This window comes from Phyllostomus discolor, chromosome 4 (genome assembly GCF_004126475.2).
Source record: "Phyllostomus discolor isolate MPI-MPIP mPhyDis1 chromosome 4, mPhyDis1.pri.v3, whole genome shotgun sequence".
Lineage (NCBI taxonomy): Eukaryota > Metazoa > Chordata > Mammalia > Chiroptera > Phyllostomidae > Phyllostomus > Phyllostomus discolor.
The window spans coordinates 121,720-142,813 of record NC_040906.2 but is presented as its reverse complement, the minus strand read 5'-3'; the positions used below and the strand labels follow the sequence as shown (position 1 = coordinate 142,813).

The 21,094-nt window shown below is 55.3% G+C and overlaps 1 protein-coding gene across 2 annotated transcripts; it reads left to right on the top strand.

Moving 5' to 3' along the window:
* The first annotated feature begins 5,522 nt into the window (after nucleotides 1-5,522).
* On the top strand, nucleotides 5,523-19,740 carry ING5 (inhibitor of growth family member 5). 2 transcript variants are annotated; one of them, XM_028509507.2, is made up of 8 exons: nucleotides 5,523-5,669; nucleotides 7,815-7,886; nucleotides 9,873-10,039; nucleotides 10,700-10,811; nucleotides 10,955-11,048; nucleotides 16,356-16,491; nucleotides 16,629-16,690; nucleotides 18,369-19,740. In XM_028509507.2, the coding sequence occupies exons 1-8, from the start codon at nucleotides 5,633-5,635 to the stop codon at nucleotides 18,409-18,411; spliced, it is 723 nt and encodes a 240-aa protein (XP_028365308.1). In that variant the 5' UTR covers nucleotides 5,523-5,632; the 3' UTR covers nucleotides 18,412-19,740. The 2 variants fall into 2 exon arrangements, with proteins under 2 accessions (XP_028365308.1, XP_035878513.1); XM_036022620.1 differs by lacking the exon at nucleotides 5,523-5,669 and adding an exon at nucleotides 6,119-6,271.
* The last annotated feature ends 1,354 nt before the right edge of the window (nucleotides 19,741-21,094 follow it).

Below are 21,094 nucleotides of genomic sequence, written 5' to 3'. Positions count from 1 at the left end.
TATTTATGTATTTCTAGACAGAGGGAGAGAAACAGTGATATGTGACAGAAGCATCAATTGGTTGGTTGCTTCTTGCACCCAACCACGGACCTGGCCCACAACCCAGGCATGTGCCCGACCAGGAATCAAACTGGTGATCCTTACGTTCGCAGGCTGGTGCCATACCAGCCAGGGCTTTCTTCTTCTTCTTTTTTTTTTTATTAGTTAGGATGCCTTTAACTACACATATCAGAATACCAGCCTAACTGGTATTTAATTATCTCATGACACAATATCTGGATGAGGCAGCCAAGAGCTGCTTCTGCTGCTCAGTGATGTTGAATGCTGTCAGATGATGAGAGCACCTTGGTGGCTTTCTTGGCTTTTCCTTCCTGGTCACTGTGACTGCAGCATCCCCAGGCCTGCAGTCCTGACCCTGTGGCCCTGACACGTCTCAGGCCTGGTGTGGCGCAGTCTGCCCGGAGCAGTGTGAATACCACATCTGTGGGTGCTGGGGTCTGTCCACACCACCTTCTGATGGGCAGGCAGGCAGGCGTGAGGGTGCCCACCCTGGAGGACAGGGCAGGATGCTGGGTCTGAGTGTGCTTGGGGACAGGTGAAACAAAATTGGTCCTAAGTTGGTAACTGCTGAAACTGGCCAGTGGGCGCCTGGCGTTCAATAGGTTCTCTCTACTTCTGTGTTTGAGGTTTTCCATGAAAAAAAGGCCTCCTTGTGCTGTGCTCTGTCTCAGTGTGCTGCACCTTCCGTCTCACAGGAGCTGTGGGCCGTGGCAGCCACCCCCAGTCTCAGCTGGGCTGACATGACAAACGCCACACACAGTTCTGGAGGCTGGAAGGTTGGTGTTGGTCAGAGTTCTCCCTCTGGGGTGCAGACGACTGTATCCTCACTGGGCCTCCCCATTGTGCAGGTGTGTGGGGACAGAGACCTTTGGTGTCTGTTCCTTTTAACTTCCTCTCCAGATACACTGGGGGTTAGGAGTTCAGCCTGTGCATTCTGGGGTGATAGCCAGTCCATGGCACTCACCTGCTTTCAGAAGTGTGCTGGGCCCATCACCACCCTGCCAAAATCCCATTTCCCAGCCTCCTTGCAGTTGGAAGTCGCCAGGAGACTATGTTACCAGCAATGAAATGTGAGAAGTGGCACGTGCTCCTTCACGCAGCAGACTGAACACTGCCCCTCCTCTCACCCTGCCTTCCTTGCAACCCAGCCGGGACCATCAGTGAGGCCCTTTGGGAGCAGACACCATGCGGTAAGGAATCTGGGTTCCTGTGACCCATGGGCATGGCTGTCTCCCCTGGACTATTACATGAGAAATACAATTCTGTTCTGAGCCACTGGATTTGGCTGGGCCCCTTGGGGAGAGTAGCTTAGCCTTCCCCTACAGCTCTGGTTCTCAACTGGGGGGCATTCTGATTGTCACAACTTTGGTGGGGTTCCTCACAGCATCTACTGAGTGGAGGCCAGGGACGCTGTAAACAGCCTACAAGGCACCAGACAGCCCCCCACGGCAGAGTATGGGGCCCCAAATGTCCATAGCACCTGCTCTAGAGTGTATAGCAATGAAAAAAGATAGTAGTGGAGTCCCCTCTCGTGTTGGCACCTTCTAAAGCAGGGTCTCTGTATGAGAATTCGTCACTTGTGTGAGTGAAAAACTGCTACCTGAGAGAAGTTATTTTCGATATATGATATATGACAGGCATGATATGTGATTTATTCTCTATAATATTAAGAAATTACATTTTTAGATGAACAGCATGAAGACCAGTTTCCCCATGGATAGTGGGGAAAGGACATACAGAAAATGACAGAACAGCTCCGAGTGGTGTGGCTCAGTGGGCTGCTCGTCCTGCAAATCGAGGTTGCCAGTTGGGTCCACAGTAGGGGCACAGGCCTGGGTTGCAGGCCAGGTCTCCGATTGGGGGTGTGTGAGTGGCAACCAATCGATGATTCTCTCATATCTATGTTTCTCTCTCTCTTTCTCACTCCCTTCCCCTCTCTCTAAAAATAAATAAATAATCTTTTTAAAAAAGGAAATGCTAGACAAACAAATAATCAATGAATATGTAAGCTTATGTTTAGCTTCACTTAAAACCAAAGAAATACAAATGAAAACACTGAGGTGGTTTTTTGGTTATTTCTTTTCTGTCACATTAGCATGGATTAAAAAAAAAAAAGCCCGATGCAATCAAGGGTTAACAAGTGTAGGAACATTCTCACGGGAGTGTCAGGTCATTTAAAAGTACCAGTACATAGAACATACAATACTCTTTGAACCAGCAATACCATTTTTTTATTTATTGATTTTAGAGATAGAGGGAAACATCAATGTGTTATTCCACTTATTGATGTATTAATTGCTTGATTCTTGTATGTGCCCTGATCAGGGATCGAACCCTCAACCTTGGTGTATTGGGATGATGCTCAAACCAATTGACCTACTTGGCCAGGGCAGCAATACCATTTCTCCGCATTTATCCCAAAGAACTAACAAGACTATGTGGTAGATTAAAGATGGTCACAATCTTGGTACCCCTCCCACTGAGAAGTTGCATCTAATTTCTCCTCTCTTCAAATCTGGCTTGGCCCCAAAGACTTGCTTAACCAATAGCATGTCATGAGGTGATATCTTCAGACAACCAAGGTAAGGTCACAAAGAGTCTTATAGCTTCTACTGGGGCCTCCCAGAACTGTTCAAAAGCCTGGAGCTGCCACCTGGGATCCCTGGCCTAGAGAGGCCACTTGTAGGTGCTGACCCATGGTGCCAGTTGGATGCAGCCTTCCAGCCACCCCAGTAATCTCTATGGTATCACAGAGAAGAGCAGAATCACCCCACTGAGCTCCGCTGGAATGCTTGACTCATAACATTGTGGGCTATAATAAAATGGTGCTTTTAAAACACTAAGTTCCCAGGTGGTTCATTATGTGTCACCTGGGAAAAACAGGTAACTGGGAAAAACAGATACCTTCAGCTGTATGAACCAATCGACATTCACCAGAGCATTATTTATAGTAATACTGTGCATCTGGAAGGAGCTCGTTAAAATGGGGCACACCAACACCATGAAGCATATCTAGTAAACAGGGTGATGTACAATTGAGCAAAATGTGCCTGTAGTTCATGAAGCATATTAAGTGAAAAGTGTGTGTATTGGAAGAGTGGGTAGTGTGACTCACCAAGGAGAAAACAAATGGCCCAACTGAAAAGTGGGCCAAGATCTGAATAGACACCTCACCAAAGAAATATTCCTGGCAAGTAAGCATGCGAAGAGGTGGGTAACATCACGTTGTTGGGGAACTGGACATAAAAGACACCTCCACCCCCCTACTAGAATGACAGCCCGGAACACTCACAAATGCCGGCAAGGGTGTGGAGCAGAAGAAACTCTCCTTCACTGCCGATGGGACTGCAACACGGTGCAGCCACTATGGAAGGCGGTTTGCAGTTTCTTATAAAACTAAGTGTAACAGCATAGTATTTTCTAGCATCACAGAAAACCGTGTCCAAACAAAACCTGTACGTGAATGGACACAGCAGCTTTATTCGTAACTGACAAAACTTGAAAGCAACCTAGATGTCCTTCAAGAAGTGAGTGGACAAACTGTGATACCTACAGAAAATGACATATTTGGCCAATAAGACAGAAGCTGCTCTGGTCAGGTATCTCGACTGGTTAAGAGTGTCATCCCGATACGCCAAGGTTGTGGGTTTGATCCCTGGTCAGGGCACATACAAGAAGCAACCAATGAATGCATCAATAAGTGGAACAGCTAACCAATGTTTCTCTCTCTTCCTCTCTTCTAAAATCAATTAAAAAAAGAAAAAGAAGATGTGAAGCAGGAAAGGGCACAGAGGAAACACAAATGCGTATCACTAAGTGAAAGAAGCTAATATGAAAGGGTTACATACTGTATAATTCCAACTATAGGACATTCTGGAAAGGCAAAACTATAGAGACACAAGAAAGATCGGTGGTTGCGAGGTTGCGGGGGGAGGGAGTGCGTGGAGCACAGGGTATTACTAGACTCTGCATGATACTGTGATGGTGGCTACTTAACGTAATCCTACAACAGAGTGAACCCTAATATAAACTACAGACTTCAGGTAATAATAATGTATCGCCCTTGCTGGTGGGGCTCAGGTGGAGTGTCAGCCTGCAGATGAAAAGGTTTCAGTTTGGCCCCAGTCAGGGCACCCGCCTGCGTTATGGGCCAGGTCTCCAGCTGGGGGCGTGCAAGAGGCAACCAAGCCCTGTTTCTCTCTCCCACACATGGATGTTTCTCTCCCTCTCTTTCTCCCTCCCTTCCCCTCCTTCTAAAAATAAAATCTTAAGTAAACATATCGTATCAGTATGGTTTCATCAATTGTAGTAAGTGTACCAGATCAATACTGTTTATAACAGGGAAAACTGTGTTTGTGTGTGAAGGGGGTATGCAGAAACTATTTTCTTAGCAATTTTTCTGTGAACCCAAATCTACTCTGAAAAATAGTCTATTTAAAAAAAATCCACTGGTGTGGCTCAGTGGATTGAGGGCCAGCCTGTGACCCAAAAGGTCGCCAATTTGATTCCCAGTCAGGGCACAGGCCTGGGTTGCCAGCCAGGTCCCCAGTAGGGGGTGCGCGAGAGATGGCCACAAGTCGATGTTTCTCCCTCTTCCTCCCTTCCCCTTTCTCTAAAAATAAATAAAATATTTTAAAAATTTAGCCACTTAAAACAATGAAAAAGATGGGTAGTACTTAGTTATGTATGCATGCGTCTGGGCGTCTTCTCATTAAGCATTAAATGGGGCCAGAAAGAATGCAGGAAAATTGCAATTTGGATTCAAAGGAGAACGAGATAATCACATCCCTGTCCTTTCCAGAGGTGGGGAAACTCCTTTATGAGTTCCTGAATAGTTTGAATTTGTATAATAAACATAAAATTGACAAAAACCTTTCAATTTTTTAAAACTTGGGAGTTTAGGAAAGAGCTCAGGAAGGGAAGTACACCTTTAAACATGCACTTTCAATAAGAAATCTGCTACTCTTTGGTCAGGGGCTCGCCATCTGAATCCCAGGGGACGACGAGGGGCGCGGTTACCGGCCTAGGCTGCTCCCCTCCAGGGGCCAGCTGTCCCTTGGGCATGCCCGGCGGGAGAAGATCGCGCCGAGTCCCTCCCCCAAGACGCCCCGGGGGAGATCAGCGCTGGGTCCAACATCTTCCCGATTCCCACGGACACGTGGTGACCCCATCACCCATCACCCGGTTTTTCTGCGCGCACTCGGTGCACTCCGGGGACCCTTTCAACCGCGGGACCACGTTCGTCACCACTCGCAGGCACCAGGAGACAGCGGTGGGGGCCCCGGGCCAAATGCCAGCGCCACTCAGGCAGAGGTGTCCAGGGAATTAGGATCAGGGTCCCCCACACCCACGCTTCCATGCCCCTACAGGGAAAGGCGCGCGGCCCGGAACCCGCTCCCGCGCCACTGCACACCCCGCGGACCGGAAGCCAGGGGGCGGACCCGGCCGTCAGCGGCCCCCCTGCTGGCCAATCCGCGCGCGCGGCTCATTAATAGTGAACGCACCGGCTCCGCCCCCCATCTCTAGCCGCTACGCCCGCCCGCGCAGATCCAGAGCGCGGCCGCGAACGAAGATGGCGACCGCCATGTACTTGGAGCACTACCTGGACAGTAAGTGCCCCTTGTGTTCTTCGGGCCGCCGCCCGCGCGGGGCCCTCCCCGCAATTTACCGCCTGCACACTAGGACCCGTGCGCGGACCCCGGGTTCCGCGGGGCCAACCGGGCGGCCACAGGGCAGCGGGGGCGCGCGCGAGGCGGGGCGGGTACGAGGGTGGGGCGCGCGCGGGGTTAGCGGCGCTGGGTCCGCCGGCACCGCCGCGCCAATTCTAAGTGCGTCACAGCGGGGCGGAGCTAGAGTGCGGCTGGGCCGGGCTCTCCCTGATAGACCCCGCCCCTCGCCGATCAGACCCCGCCTCCCCGGCAGGCCTCGCCCCATTAGGCCCCACCCTCCTTGGTTAGGCCCTCTTCCAGGCCCGACCTTCTCCCCGATAGGCTCCTCCCCAATAGGCCTAGCCCTGTTAGGCCCCGCCTCCGGCGCTGCCCCGCCCCCCTGGAGTTGGTTCTCAGGCCTCGCCCTTCCTGGCTTTTGGCCTGCCTCCCACCACTCAAGCCTTAGTGGTCGGAGGTCCAACCCCTTGGACTCTGGGGCAGACCTGGGAGCCCTGGCCTTGGGGTTTCTGGCGTCGCCGAGCCTCAGCCTGTGATTCTGGAAGGTAGGCAGGTGATGCTGGGGGCGAGGGTCTCTCGGGGCGCTTGCTTTTCCGCGAGGGTGTTTCCGGGGCTGATTCAGGTGCCCAGGGGCCATGTCTGTGAGGCTTCTCCAGGAGTCGTCCTTCTGCCTACCTGTAGCTCAGGATGGACCCCTGTGACCATTCCTGAGCAGATGGTTACCCTGCCCTTCGCGGACCTGAGGGCCTTGTCAGAGTCACGCACGTTTTGGGTCTGGCCCTGGCTGGGCACGGAGCACTGTGCTGCACCGGGCTGTTCTTGGTCACTCCGGCCTGGGCCCCCACCTGAGGCTGCTGAGCAGGGAGTGAGTCCTGCTCTGGAGGAGACAGTGGGCATCAGCTCCCCCCAAGGGGGTCACCCAGTGCTGGCCGTTTGTTTTCTCCTGGCACATCCCGAGCAGCAGTCTGGTGGGAGAGCACACGGAGGGGACCCTTCCCACACTGTCACGCAGGGGCCTGCACCCAGGTGTCTGTTGGAGAGCACGGGGCTTGCCCTTCTTTGTCCGGCCCCCCCGCTCCCGTGGGCAGGCCTGAGGAATGTGCGTGTGAAGGCTCGGGAATGGAGGTCCCTGCCTGCTCCTCAAGCTCCTCCTGTGTCCCAGGAAAGCAGACGCCATCCTTGTTTTCCTGGGACTCCCTCTCACATGGGCAGATGGGTTTTTTAGAGCTCACAGAGGTGCGAAGGCCATGAAGAGCCCGTCAGGTCTGCAGAGCCGGCGGTGGCCCTGCCCCGCTGAACTCGGAGGCTTTGCTGTGTGTGTTCCTGGCTCTCTGAGGAGCTGGGGAGCACTGGGGCTTTAAGCAGCAGCTTTGCAAGATTAGATTGAGCTCTTGAAAAGATCGCTGGCACTTGGGGAGAGTGGGGGGGTGACGACTGGACGCAGGAGCCCAGTCGGGGATTGTTGAGGCTGTGCAGGTGCACGGGGAGGTTGGCTGGGACTAAGAGGATGGCAGTGCAGATAGGTGGGCAGTATGAGGTGTGTCCTCCACCTGTGCAGGCCAAGGCTGTCTGGTTAACTTTGAATGAGCTAAACCTGAGTGGAACTAGAAGTTTGGTGCCCCCGCGGTATGACTCCACCTGGCATGCTCAGTGGCCCTGTGTGGCCAGTGCCCGCACTTCGGGGCGGCACGGAGAGCACTTGCAACCTGGTGTAAAGGTCTCTCTGCAACGCCGGTCTGCACTGCCCAGGCGCTGGATTTCAGAGTGAAGTGGGGGAAGACCAGAGGGGACCCAGGGTTTGGCTCTGCTGGCTGTGGTGGGGTGACCTGCACAGGAGGGGGTGGGGGGAGGGCAGCTGTCTCCCTGCCCACACTCGCAGCTTGTTTCTAAGTTCCCCTCTAACTTCTCCAGAGCCAGCGGCTTCGGGAGTGTGTCAGCCTGGTGCTTACGTTGAGCATGCACTTGTTTCTCTCCAACCCCTAACAGAAAGAGAAGAGAAGGAGGCATGTTACCTGTAGACTGTAGGTTTCAAGCCTAGTCGGCAGACTTGTGGGCTCCTACTGAGAAATCCACGTCCCTGTGTTTCAGGTATCGAGAACCTTCCTTGTGAACTTCAGAGGAATTTCCAGCTGATGCGAGAGCTGGACCAGAGGACAGAAGGTGGGCTCAGGCCTTCAGTACAGCTGAGGAGAGGCGGCACCAGGACCCTGGTGTGGCACTGGGTGACCAGAGGACCCGGTGCAGGGGGGCTGTGGCCCTGCCCTAGGCTGTGGCTTCGGATGGCGTCTTAGAGTGTGCTGACGTTGGATTCTTATGCCTCTCCAAGTCTACACGCATCAGCCTCTCTGAAAGTCAGAAATATGCGTTACCTTTTCTTTCTTTTAAAAGACGCTAATTTCAAACTATGTATGCATTGTTTAAAAAGTTAGATAGTTCTTTCTGCTCTCTTAGTATTTAACTCCCTATTTCTAAGAATGACATTTTGCTGCTATTTCTTACTTTATTCCCTTTCAGCTTTAGACTTTATCTGTTCAGTTTCTGTGGGGCTTTACTTCTCCAGTTGCACCCCATGCAGCCCAGGTACCCCCCGCCCCACGTCCTGGGTACTATGGCCTGGAACCAGCCATGTGCTGCACCTGTGACGGCATCGCCCTCGGGACCACTCTGTAGGTAGTTTGCACCTGAGCCACACGGCATGTTGTGCTTACATGACCTTTTTTCGAACAACAGCTTCTGTTGGAGTTCCCAGTAGCTTTGATCGCTGGCTTTCTTTTCCACATTCTGCGTTTTCGGTGTGTCTGCTGCACCAGGCTCTGCTCTGGTTCTGCCTGCTCTGTGCTAGGACCTCTGCGGATCCCTCTGTCTTGCAGGTCCATCTGCCCGGTGCCTTCCAGGCCTGCTGCATAGGCAGGCGCTTGGTTTTCCTGGGAGCTCCCTTCTTTTCGGTTGGGACCCCGTTTCCTGGGTCATAAACATCCTCTCTCGTGATTTAACCCGTTTGTTTCAGAGGAGCTTTTCCCCTGGTAGCCACCTGGAAAAGGGTACTTGGGATGATAAATTCCTTCTAACATTGTGTGTCTGGAAATGTGTTTGTTCTGGCCTCATAGTCGACTCCTGGTTTGGGTGTAGCCTTTCGGGGTAACCGTCATCCCCCCAGCACATGACAGGCCTTGCAGCCTGGCTCCTGGTTCCACGTTGCTGTGGAGAAATCTGAGGCCGTTTGGATCCCTTACTTTTTACACGTGTGATCTCTTTACTCGTCCTGTTTGGGAGGTTTGGGCTGTCTTCTTCCCTGAGGCTTCGTCTTTTGTGATGGTGAGCTTGGGTGAGGGCGATTTTCATGTTTTCATTTTGTTTTCTTTATTGGAGCAGTTGTGGTTTTTCACTAGGGCACAGCAGCCTGACTAGTGAATACAGAGACTCCTTTTGTTATGAAATGCAGATTTACATTCAGAAATAAGCACAAACAGTTGTACTCGTGACCTGGTGAGACTCTCCTGGGGAGGCGGAGCTTCTGGCACCCTCGCTGGGGCCTCCACCTGAGTCCCACCTGCAATGTCATTTCCTCACCTCTGAGCCAGGCTGAGAGCTGTGCCTGCCCCACCTTGATGTCAGTGAACACGCAGGTGTCCTCCTCTGTGCGTCCCTTTTGTGGATGAATCGATCTGTTCCGTGTGGTGGCAGCTGGTTCTTTTTCGTTGCTGGACCACAGCTCACTTGTCTGTTCGAGGGAGGACCGGACATTGGGGTTGCTTCTTGTTTCTTGCAGCTAGGACGTTTTCCCGCGTGCATCCTGGCATCTGAATCTTTAGGGCGGGCACCCAAGAGTAGAGTGTCGGGTGTTGGGTAAGGTGAGCACACACTTCCCTGATCACGTGAGGGCTTTTGTGAGTCCGAGCGGGCACCACGCGTGCTCCTGGGACAGCGGCCATACGCAGGACGGTCCCGGGCACCCCACCCTGGCCGGAGCACCCGCCCAGCCCCGCTGCGGAGGGCTGCGCCCACGTGTCCCCGCCCGCGGTGCTCTGGGGTGCGTGTCACTCTCTTTGCTGACACGTGGTGTTGTCAGGCTTCATCTGTTGCTGCTCTGCTGAGCGGGTCCGGGCACCCCGTGCAAGGGCGAGCTCTCCACCCTCCCTCTGTCAGATAAGAAAGCGGAGATCGACCTCCTGGCCGCAGAGTACATCTCCACGGTGAAGACCCTGTCCGCGGAGCAGCGGGTGCAGCACCTGCAGAAGATCCAGAGCGCCTACAGCAAGTGCAAGGAGTACAGCGATGACAAGGTGCAGCTGGCCATGCAGACCTACGAGATGGTGAGGAGGCCTTGTGGGCAGCTTGGGCTCTGGCAGCGGTGCTTCCCGACGAGCACAGATGGGGCCATGGCCGCGTCTGGTTTTCATGGCCCTTTTGCTTATTTATTTGGCTGGGGAAACCATCTTTTTTTTTTTTTTTTTTTACTTTTTTTGAATCCTCACCCACTGAGATGCTCAGAGAACGGGGAAGCGGGGAGAGAGGGGGAGAAACATCAACTAACTGCTTCTCATGCACACCCCAGCCGGGGAGCAAACCTGCATCCTAGCCACGTGCCCTGACCAGGAATTGAGCCCGCGACCCTTTGATCTATGGGACGATGCTCCGGCCAACTGAGCCACACGAGCCAGGGCTTGTTCTCCTTTTCTTACTCTGTTTAAGAATCTGTGTGTTCCTCAGGTTTTTAGGTGCAGACTTGGTCTCAGATGCCCTCTTCCTAGTCCATTGCCCGTCCTAGCTCTGTGTCTTGGTCCTGCTGACCATGGTCTTTCCCGAGCGGGGTTTGTGCGGCGGGGTGTCCGAGACAGCCTTTCGCACACTTGGACACGGTGACCGTGCCGTAGTGAGCTCTGTGCGGGGAAGGCTCGGTGCGGCGCGGTTGGCTGGTGCCGGGCTGCCGCTCCTCTCCCGTTGCCCGTGATGAGTGAGGTCCTTCTGTGCAGGTGGACAAACATATTCGGAGGCTCGACGCGGACCTGGCGCGCTTCGAAGCGGACCTGAAGGACAAGCTGGAGGGCAGCGACTTTGAGGGCTCTGGAGGACGAGGCTTAAAAAGCAAGTCTGTCTGTTTTCTCTCTGTGCGTTGCCCTGACCATGATAAACGTGCCAGGAGCCCGCGGGGAAATGTCGTAGTTGGGTGAATCTTGTGCTGTCTTACTGAGCGCTGCGGTGAGGATGGGGTCTCCCTTGTCTTCCAGAAGGTCGGAGCCAGAAAGAGAAGAGAGGCTCCCGGGGCCGAGGCAGGAGGGCCTCAGAGGAAGACACTCCAAAGAAAAAGAAGCATAAAGGGGGGTGAGAGGCCGTTTCTTTTCTCTTCCTCCCCAAACTGCACCGTTGGTATTTGCTAGATGTCAACTCCTGTGGCAGCAAGGAAGTGCTCACACGCCCCGCATGGCAGTAGTTCTGCGGGCTTTTTGTGGGTGGGTGGGTCCGTCCATCCTCGAGCCTTGAAGCAGCTCTGCAGGCAGCGGGTGGGCGCTGGTGCTCAGGGACGGCCCGACCCGTCGGGCACAGGTGCAGGGGCGCAGGTGCAGGAGCGCGGGCACTGCAGCCCCTTCCCCTGAGCCATGCGGCTCACAGGTGGGGCTCGGCCACCCTGTAGTCTCTGCCTGTGAATCGGCTGATCGTTTAATATGTAGATGTAGTTTTGTATGCATTATCGTGTGGCTACATGTATTAAAGGAGCACATCACGTGACTGGACCTTGAGGGCTCATTTAAGGCTGCCTCCCACCCGCCGCCCTGGACGGTAGCGTTGGCACCTCAGAGGTGCTGTTTAGACTTCAGACGAGAGGGGGAGGCCCCAGCTGGCTTCTGTGGGGGTGATTTGGACAGTTACGGGGTGAGGTCGGAACGGTTGGGTCTTGACCAAAAAAGGCAAAGGTCTTGGTTATTAAACCTAGTATTTAAACTTTTATCTTTTAAAAACACCCACGTGCCAGCCTTTGTGTTGTAAAGCCGTGCAGGGATGCAGAACACGACGCCACACGTGTGTCATTGAATGAGCTGCTGTGAGAGGCACGTGCCTGTAGCCGGGGCCTCTGTCCTCCTGTCAGGGCCGTGACCTCCGCCCGCTGCCCAGACCAGCACGAACCCCACTGAACACAGTGTGTGCCCCACGCTCTTCCTGTTCTGTCCCCACCAGTGCACTCCTGGACCTTAACCTTCAAGGTGACTTGGCTGAGGACTAATTGACATACAGTGAGATGTTCTCATTTTAAGTATATGGTTTGATGCTGTATTCAGTTTCTTTAAAGTTAAGGAAATGTTCGGGCTTTCTGTTTCCTCTTGAGTCACTTTCATAATGTGTCCTTCCGAGATTTGCTATTTCATGCAAGTTGTCTGATTTGTTGACATCGGGTTGTTTATAATGTTACTCGATTCTTCTGGTTTTGCAGGGCCTGCTCAGCTCTGACGCAGTGATGTATCTCTTCTCTCATTTTGTCTTGATTGTTTCAGAGAACTAGCTTTTGGTTTCATTGGTTTTTTCCCTCTGTTTTCTGTTGCATTTATTTCTGCTCTTATTTTTATTATTTCCTTCCTACTACTTTACTTGGATTTACTTCGCTTTTTTTCCTGTAGCGTTTTAAGTAGAAGTAGCTTAGATCGTTGATTTTCATACCTTCCTTTTCTAACAAGTACTTAAAGCTGTAAGTTTTCTTCTAATTTTGGTTTTAGCTACAGCCTATAAACTTCGATATGTTCTTTTTTATTCCATTCCGAATATTTTAAAATTTCCTTGCTGGTTTTTCTTTGACCCATAGCTTATATATAAGGTTTCTCAGTTTCCAAGTACAAATTTTGGGTTTTTCGTGTAACTTTCCATTTCTGTTTAAACGTTGTTGTGATCAGAGAAGGTTCTGTGACCAAAATGCTCTGCAGTCGATCAGACTTGGGATGTGGTTCATGGTCTGTCCCGCCAGAGGCCCCGACGCGTTTGGACAGCAAGTGTGTTTGGCTGCTGTGGGGTGGAGGGCCCTGCAGACCTCAGGTGGCTGGGCTGGTGGCGTTCAAGTCTCTGTGCTCTTCCTCGCGTCCCGTTCCACTCTGTAGAGCGTTGAGGGAGGGTGGTGGGAATCTCCAACTGTGGGTGTGCTGGTTTCTCTCTTCTGTTCTGTCAGGGGTTGCTTCGGGTATTTTAAAGGTCTTACTTGGTTCTGCGTACGCATTTAGTTTTTTGAAAAAGATAACTGTCTTCTTTAACGTTGTAAAATTTATTTATTTATTCCTTGTTACGTTCTTTGCCTTGGAGTCTACTCTGTCTGATACCAGCGTAGTCCCTCCGCTGTGCCCATGAGTGTCTTTGCATGGTGTGCGGTTCCTTCCTCGTTGTTGCACTGACGGCGTGTTTATGCTTTTGTACTTAGAGGGGGTCTCCTGCAGGCGGCAGACGGTCGAGCCTTGCTTTTGTCCCGTCTGGCAGCCTCTGCTGCGCCCTCGCGGTGTCTGGACCGTCGGCTGCTTCACTGAGAACCTGCGCCCGAGCTCCGCCTCCCTGCTCCCGCGCCCGGTGCTGCCGGGAAAACTTGAACTTCTCCGTGATGATTTTGGGTCTAAACCATGGACCATCCTAAATGATTGTAAAATGTGAGAGAGAGCTCTGTAGTCAGGCCCCGTGGTTCCCGTTTCCAGGCCCTTCACTTCTTTCTGTCGACGCAGATTTCCATCCGGTGTCAGTTCCCATCTGCCCGGAGGACTTCCTTAACGCTTTCACAGTGCAGGTGTCGCCGAGGGTGGTGGGTTTTCTCAGTGTCTATTTCCCGAGAATGTCTTTATTCTCCTCCGGTTTTGAAGGGGGTTTTCGGAGGCTGTAGGAGTCGCGGTGGACTTCTTTCTGTAAGCACCGGGGATGCTGTCCCGCTGTCTTCCGTCTTGCGTTGATAGTGATAAGACGTTAGTAGCAATTCTTTTTTTTTTTTTTTTAGATTTAAAAAAATATTTTTTTTATTTTTAGACAGAGGGGAAGGGAGGGAGGAGAGAAGGAGAGAAACATCAGTGTGTAGTTGCCTCTCGTGAGTCCCCCACTGGGGAACCTGGCTCACAATCCAGACATGTGCCCTGACGGGGAATCAAACCAATGACCTTCGGTCTGTAGACCAGCACTCAATCCACTGAACTACACCAGCTAGGGCTGGAATATTTTTAATGTATTTTTTTGTTATTATTTTTTAAAATCTTCACTCAGTTGAAGATGTTTTTATTGATTTTTTTAGAGAGAGAAGAAGAGGGGGAGAGAGAAACATCGATGTGAGAGAGAAACATTGATCAGTTGCCTCCTGTGCATGCCCCCTCTGGGAATTGAACCGGTAACCTTTTGGTGCATGGGACAACACTCCAAGTGACCGAACCACCCGGCGTTGCTTTTTTTTAATGTTTAAGATTTTGGTCAGTAGTTAAATTGTCCATGGATTACCTCATCTTTGTAGGTTTGTTTTTAAAATTTACTTAAAAACTTCTTATGAAAGGGCGAGATAGTAAATATTTTAGGCTCACAGGCCAAATTGTTTATGTTGCCACTCAACTGCGTTGTTTCCTATCAAATCGTGTCTCAGAGGAGCTTTATTCACAGAAACAGGCAGCCAGTCACAGGCCGTGTTTGCTAGCCCACAGGTTCGGGCAGTCAGGACTCTGGGGTTGGCAGAGCCCTTGGGCTGAGGTGTGACCCTTCTGAGTCCCATCCTGAAGGCCCTGGGTGTCCCTGGGTCTCCGTCCCGGCTGGCGGAGCGGGTGTGTCGACCCCGTGTGTGGGTGCTGGGAGTCGTTCGGCCCCTGGCAGCCCGGTGCCCTCTGTCCGGCCTCGGGGATCCTTGGCCTGCGCACCGAGAGCTCAGTTGTTAGCTAAGGACTCGAAAAGGTTTCCTTGCGGATTCCTGGAGCGTGTTCTCTCTCACCCCTGCTGTCCGGCACCCTGCCCCCGCAGTCCGGCAGCCTCACGCTCCCTGAACTCGGGCTTTCCTCCTCTCTTCTCAGCACTGTGCCGTGCTGGTGGCTTTCCCCTGTGCGGGCTGCGGTGGGGGGCGTGCCTGCAGGCAGACAGCCCGAGGAGCCGCCCCCTCACTCGCGGGCTCACCTGCTCTGGATCACGGTGCCCGCCGCCGTGTGTCCAGGGTCTGGAAACAGTCGTTCTGTGTGTTTTGTCTGGGTCTCTCGTTGCTCACCGTGTGGGGGCAGGGTCAGTACCTGTCACTCTGTTCCGGTCAGGGGAGAGGTCTCTCTCCCTACTTTTTCAGGGGAGCCCTTCAAGTCTCTTGAGCGTGTGAGTTTTCCTCCGCCCCTCTTTTCTTCAGCTCTCCTCCTTCAGAGGGACTGTGCCTGGTGGGGTTTCCCGGAGCCCGGATTCCGACCACTTGTCCTCCTCGTGCTCCGGGGATTTCAGGTCGGCCTTTGGCTGGAGACACACTCTGTGTGTGTTCTTGTTGAGGCCACAGTTCCGTAGATCTGCCAGGGCTCTAGCCTGCTTCGGAGGGGACTGGAAGTGTACCTGCCTTGGGGTGGACGTTTCTGGTACTCGGGGTGAGCCAGCAGGTGGGTGAGACAGGGCCGCGGTGACAGACGGAGGTGTCTGTGTGGCCTGAGGACTGCTGGGACACTGCTGGTGCAGCATTAATGCCCAGGATGGGCTGGTCCTTGTGACCTTTGTGGCTTTCAGGTAGGAAGAGTAAACCCTGTCTCTTCCCAGAGACACAGCAGAGGGTGGCTTGCCTGCTGGGGGGGTGCCACCCGTGAGGGGGCTGCGTGGCGGCCAGGGACACCAGGAAGCCTGGCATGTGACTGCAAAGGCTCAGGACCTTGCTGGACAGGAAGAGGTGAGGGGTGATGCCCTCTGGAAAGCAGACCCCTTGTGTCCCCTTGTGGTGACGTTGGCATTGTCCTGGCCAGCTGCTGTTGCCCAGCCTCCCCTAGGCCCGGTCCCCTGAGGAGCAGTGCACGCAGCCTGGGTGCTCTCGGCCGGGGGCGGGCCCACCCTGAGGGAGCACACTGTCTGTGTGGCCTGCAGCCTGAAGCTTCATCTCAAAAACACTGAAACCCACTCAGAGCAGGTGCCCTTCCCTGTGACCGGTGGACGGTACCCCACTGCAGAGCTGGGCCTGCTTCCCGGTGGGTGGTCGGAAGTGTCCCTGCTGATGGGCAGGCCGCCGGGTGGGTGGAGGGGACTCCTGAGATTCAGATCTCCAGGGAGGGGGAGGGGAGCTGGTGGGCTCTGTGGGGGGAGGGGAGCTGGTGGGCTCCGTGGGTTTCAGGGTAAAGCAGGTGTGTGGGGAGCAGGTGGGAACGCGCCGGCCTTTCTCGCGGGAGGGACCGAGGGAGAGCTGGCAAGGGCAGACCTGTTCAGACCACCAGCCTGTCTGGGGTGGGACTCCAGCAGGGTTCTCAGGTGCCTGCCCCGGGGCGGGAGTGGGGCGGGCAGGGTTGCCCAGGAGGCCGAGGGCCTGGTGGGGGAGCTGAGACAGGACGGCTTCATGTGCCCGAGTGGGCCTGGGCCCCATGGATGCAGGTGAGTGCTTCTCTTTTCACAGGTGTTGGCGCCCCCACCTTGTCTGGAACCACGGGGACCACGTGCCCCACCTGCCTGCTGCTCAGCGCTGTTGTGTCCCTGCAGGTCCGAGTTCACCGACACCATCCTGTCCGTGCACCCCTCCGACGTGCTCGACATGCCTGTGGACCCCAACGAGCCCACCTACTGCCTCTGCCACCAGGTGTCCTACGGGGAGATGATTGGCTGTGACAATCCGGATGTGAGTGCAGGCACTTGAGACGGGAGGCCGGGCACGGCAGCCTCCCGCTGCGGGGCCCCGGGTGTGGGGGGGGCTGGGGGAGCCGTCGCTGTGTCTGCACGCGGCGCACTCACTGTGCTCTCGCCTCCACCTCGCAGTGTCCCATCGAGTGGTTCCACTTCGCCTGTGTGGACCTGACCACGAAGCCCAAAGGAAAATGGTCAGTAGGGGGCGCTGCTCTCCTTCTTGAGAACAGCATGGGAGGGGTGGCTGGGGCTAGTTCGACCTTCCCCGCTGGGGCCGCTGGGGCTCTGGGTGTGGCTGTGGGGACCCCACCAAGTTGGTGAGGGCCATCTTCTGCCCACCTCACCTGGGACACCCTTTTTCGTATCTGCACACACCTGCATTTCTGCTGTTCTGTAGAGCAGGCTCTCTGACTCTTCCGGGCGAGGCAGAGGTAGCCCTAAACAGGAGCGAGGAACGAGGGCTCTTTCCCACTGGGGACGTTTCCCGGGGTGAGGAGCACAGCGTGGAACGGATGGGCCCAGGCGGGCGGCACTCCGCCTGGCCGGGGATGTCCATGCCCAGGACCGAGCTGCTCCTCTCCTGCCCCCTGGCGTCCAGGTGTCCCCGTGATGTCCTTTACAGCAACCCCTGGCTTTGTTTCCTCACGCTGGGGTCCTGGAGGCATCGCCCTCCTTGCTTGTGTGGGGGGGGTTGGAAGCCCCAAGAACAGTCTGCCTCCCCCGGGGCCTCAGCAGGTGGCAGTGAGGTGGGGGCTCAGTGTCTCGGCTGTGTCGTCGTCCCAGCCGGCTCCCTGGGCCCTGGGCTGCTCTGGGAGTCTGAGAAGGGGTGCAGCAGCCCTGACAGTGGCCTTTGGCGTGTGTGATGGGAACGTGGTAGGGCTGCAGGTGGGGCCCTGGCACACCTGGGTGGCCCGAGGTGGGGCTGCCTCCAGAGCCCACGGAAGGGGCATGAAGCAGTGGGAGGGTGTTGGTTAGTGAATCTGGGAATGCTGGGTTTGAGTTGTTTGGGGGCTCCTGGTGGAAGAGTTTAGCCAGCCTTGGAAAATAGTTTCACTTTTGGGAGGACAAGCAGAGCCAGGAGGCAGAGAGGGACCCAGCCCCACTGTCCTCCTCCCAATTTCCTTGTGGTCCTTTTGGGGATTCCCAAGTGTGCAGGCTCCTTCCTGCCAATGAGATGTGAGCTGACTGCCGTGTTATCAGAGTGTGTGCTGGGCACAGCTTCTCCAGGGCTTGGCCGAGACAGGGGTACAGGTCAGGCAGGGGCAGGGGCCAGAGGGCAGGGGTAGGGTTGGGCGGGGCAGGTAGGAGCAAGGGTGACCTCAGGGTGTGCTCACTAACACAGGCTGGACCTGAGTGAGCTCAGCCACACAGGACTCAGCTGCTTTCTGATGGGGAGCCAAGGTGGAGAATGGCGTGGTGGGGAGGGACCGGGGTGTCCCTCGTGTCCCTGTGGCGGCATGGTCCACAAGTGACCCAGAGCGTGCTCTGTGTCTGAGGCTCTGGGATTTGCTCAGCCTGCAGGGCGGGCCGGGAGTCTGGGCTGCCTGCTCCGGCATGCACGCTGTGCTGCACCCACGCAGGCCTCCAGCTCGACAGCAGTGTCATCTCCGTTTTGGTCACTGGTGACCCATTAGCCTGATCAGGAGGAATGCTCACGGCTGGAAGCAGTTTTGCTGATTAATTTGTATCTATCGACCTCAAAACAGACATGCTAGGTAGAGCGACTTGCCGAGGAGGTTTTTCTGGCGGGAGAGCTGCACACTGTGTGTGTGGGTCTTTCATCTGGTGCTGCTGCTCCGGGAGCCGGGGCCTGGGCCCCCTGATGCCAGTGGAGCTCTGCAAAGGGCCGGTGCTGCGCCTCTCTCGCCACAGGTTCTGCCCACGGTGTGTCCAGGAGAGGAGGAAGAAGAAGTAAGGCAGAGGCCGATGCCGGGGCCAGAAAGCAAGTTGATACACTCCGTCATTTGCGTTGCAATATTTTATCTTCATCTTAAAACTACCTTGATTTGAACAATATTTAATGACAATGGCCAGTTGTAATTCTGGATATTTCCTAATACCAACAAGAACCCCCTGAGCCCTGTTTGCACAGAGGAGGGATCTTATGGGGACTTGCCACGTGACTCTGTTCTCGTGACTTTCTGTACAGACCCCAGCACTGAGCACGGGGGTCCCACCAGGAGCCCGAGTGACTCCGTGGGCGTGCGGTGTGCTGGGTGCCGCGGGGCGTGCCAGCAGGGAGCAGACACTCCCATCACTGCGCAGCCGGAGCTGTGAGCCTGGCGTGGTCTGCGGTGTCCGAGGCAGCCCTGGGAGCGCGCCCGGCGCACCTCGTCCGTCCACGCTGAGTGCGCAGTGGGCGGCCTGGGGGCGTGGCCGGAAGGCGCCCTTCGGACCGTTGGGGCGGAGCTGGCAGCCGCGTGAGAAGTGGCCCCTCCTCCCTGCAGCCGCTCCGCCGGGCCGTGCACTGCCCCTTCCTCCGGACTGCTGTTCCTCCTGAGGCTTTACTGTCTGGAGTCAACGCGCGGGGCTGGCAGGCGGGCCGGCGGTCACCACGACCAGTGCAGACGAGGGACAGCATCACGGACTGGCCGGTGTTCCGTGTCTCTGGGAATTCCGAATGTTTTTACTGTGAAGACGAAGTCATTGTAGCCGCATGAAGACAGTGGGTGTGTGTGTGCAGTGAGTCCAGTCTACTAAGAGCCGACTTTGAACCTGTTTGTGTTGCGCCCTGGGTCGGCAGCTTGTCCCAGGGACTACAATTATGTGATGTGATTTGTGAATTTCTTGTGCCACTGTAGCAGTTCTGGAATGAAGTTAGGAAACTAGTATGTACTTTGTGTTCAGTCAGCATTCACCAAACCGATTTCGGACCACCTCTCTGGTACCGTTTGGGGGCGTGACATGCCTTTGCTGTGCTGAGAGCCACGTGTGACGGCACCTAGAGTGTGGCTGCTGGGAGCACCCCTGGACTCTGCGGGACCTACCCCACGTGATCCAGGCCAGTCAGGGCTCCTCCCGCCAGAGAAAGAGCCCAGGAGGTGAAATCGAGGTGTGAAACGCCTGGCGTCAGAAGGATCTCACCCTCCTTGTCAGGGGCCCCGGGAGTGGCCCGCCGCCCCCTTCCCGTGGCCCCCTTCCCGTGGCCTCGCTCACTGTGGCCTCTCCGGGCTTCCTGTGTTTCTCCAAGGGGAGGGAACAGGGCAGAGCAGGTGGCGCAACTGCGTTCTAGACCAGCCGCTCCCCGCAGATGAGTCAGCGTTTGGCCACCGGGAGTGGGTGTCAGGGCAGCTGGGGCCCAGCTGGAATCTGCAGTCTGCAGTGGTCTTAGCCTGCCCGGGACGTGTCCAGACTGCTGTCTTTTCTGGAGTGACCCTAGGGGGCAGGACTTGCTTTCCATGGACTGCGGGTGGGTCACCTCAACGTGCATGACCCTGCCAGCCTCGGACTGGTGGTTGGGGCGGGTCAGCAGCCGCCCGGCTCCGAGGGAGGAGGTGGGTGCGCAGGAGCGTGAGGCCCGCTGTGTTGAGTAGCTTGGCTCCACGGGATGGGTGTTTAGAGGCTGTGGGGATCAGTTGGGGATGCTTCTCCCTCACCCCTTCGGCAGTTTCTGTGGTAGGATAGGTAAGTACAGTAAGCCTGTGATGATGTTGTAGAAGCTAGTTTAATATTTGCACTTCATCTCTGAACACGCCTGCTGTTGCCGTGGGAACACAGTGTGTGTGGGTGCAGGTCAATGGCCGGCCAGTTCTGATTGTCACCTGGATCCTAGGCCATGCTCGTTTCCCAGGAAAGTCGGCCGACCTCTGTCGTAGCTTTTCTTTCAAGTTCAGCGTTGTCATCCTGCTTGTCACTTGGAGCATCCCGTGTGTCCACCTTCTCTAACTTCCTGTGCTTAGCTAGTGTTTACTTTTGCTGGTTGCAGGAATACCACCCCGATAAGATGCAGACAGCCCTGATGGAAGTGGAAGACATGAGCGTGATAGGAAGGTGCCCTGGGACATTGTTGGGTGATGACTAGATGCCGCTCCCGACCATTAGTACCTTCTGAGTCGGAAAGACGCCAGAGTGGTTGTTTGGTTGGGAAAGAATGTCTGGCCAGACCCCCTTCAGTGCCTGCCGGGCCCACATCGGCCCCTGGGCACAGCTGTGGGGCCACCCCCATCCCCCGGGTTGCAGGATCTGGGCTGGGCCCTTTGAGTGAGGGGGCGGCCTCCGTGGCTGGGAGTTTACTGGCGAGGGAGCAGTATCTTGTTCAGAGAGGCAGAACCATTTTCCTTGTTCTCAGTGCTGCGTTCTCAGCCAGCAGTTTGAGAAGCCTCCTCGTTCTCCGACAGGACGCACCTGCACCAACCAACATGCTGTCGGGCTGAGCCTGGCATCCCTGGCTGGGCTGAGGCCTGAGTGACTTCCCCACTGTGCAGGCTGGGCCCCTGGGGGGTGGACGAGACCAGGACCGGCCAGGGTCCTGGGAGCTGGTGGGGCAAGGTGTGCTGGGACTCATGGGGACAACAGCCAGCCGTGTGTCGGTGCCGTTCCTGATGGCCACACTGCACTGCCTCCTGCCCTGTTCCTGGCAGCCCTTGGCGGGGGCTGCT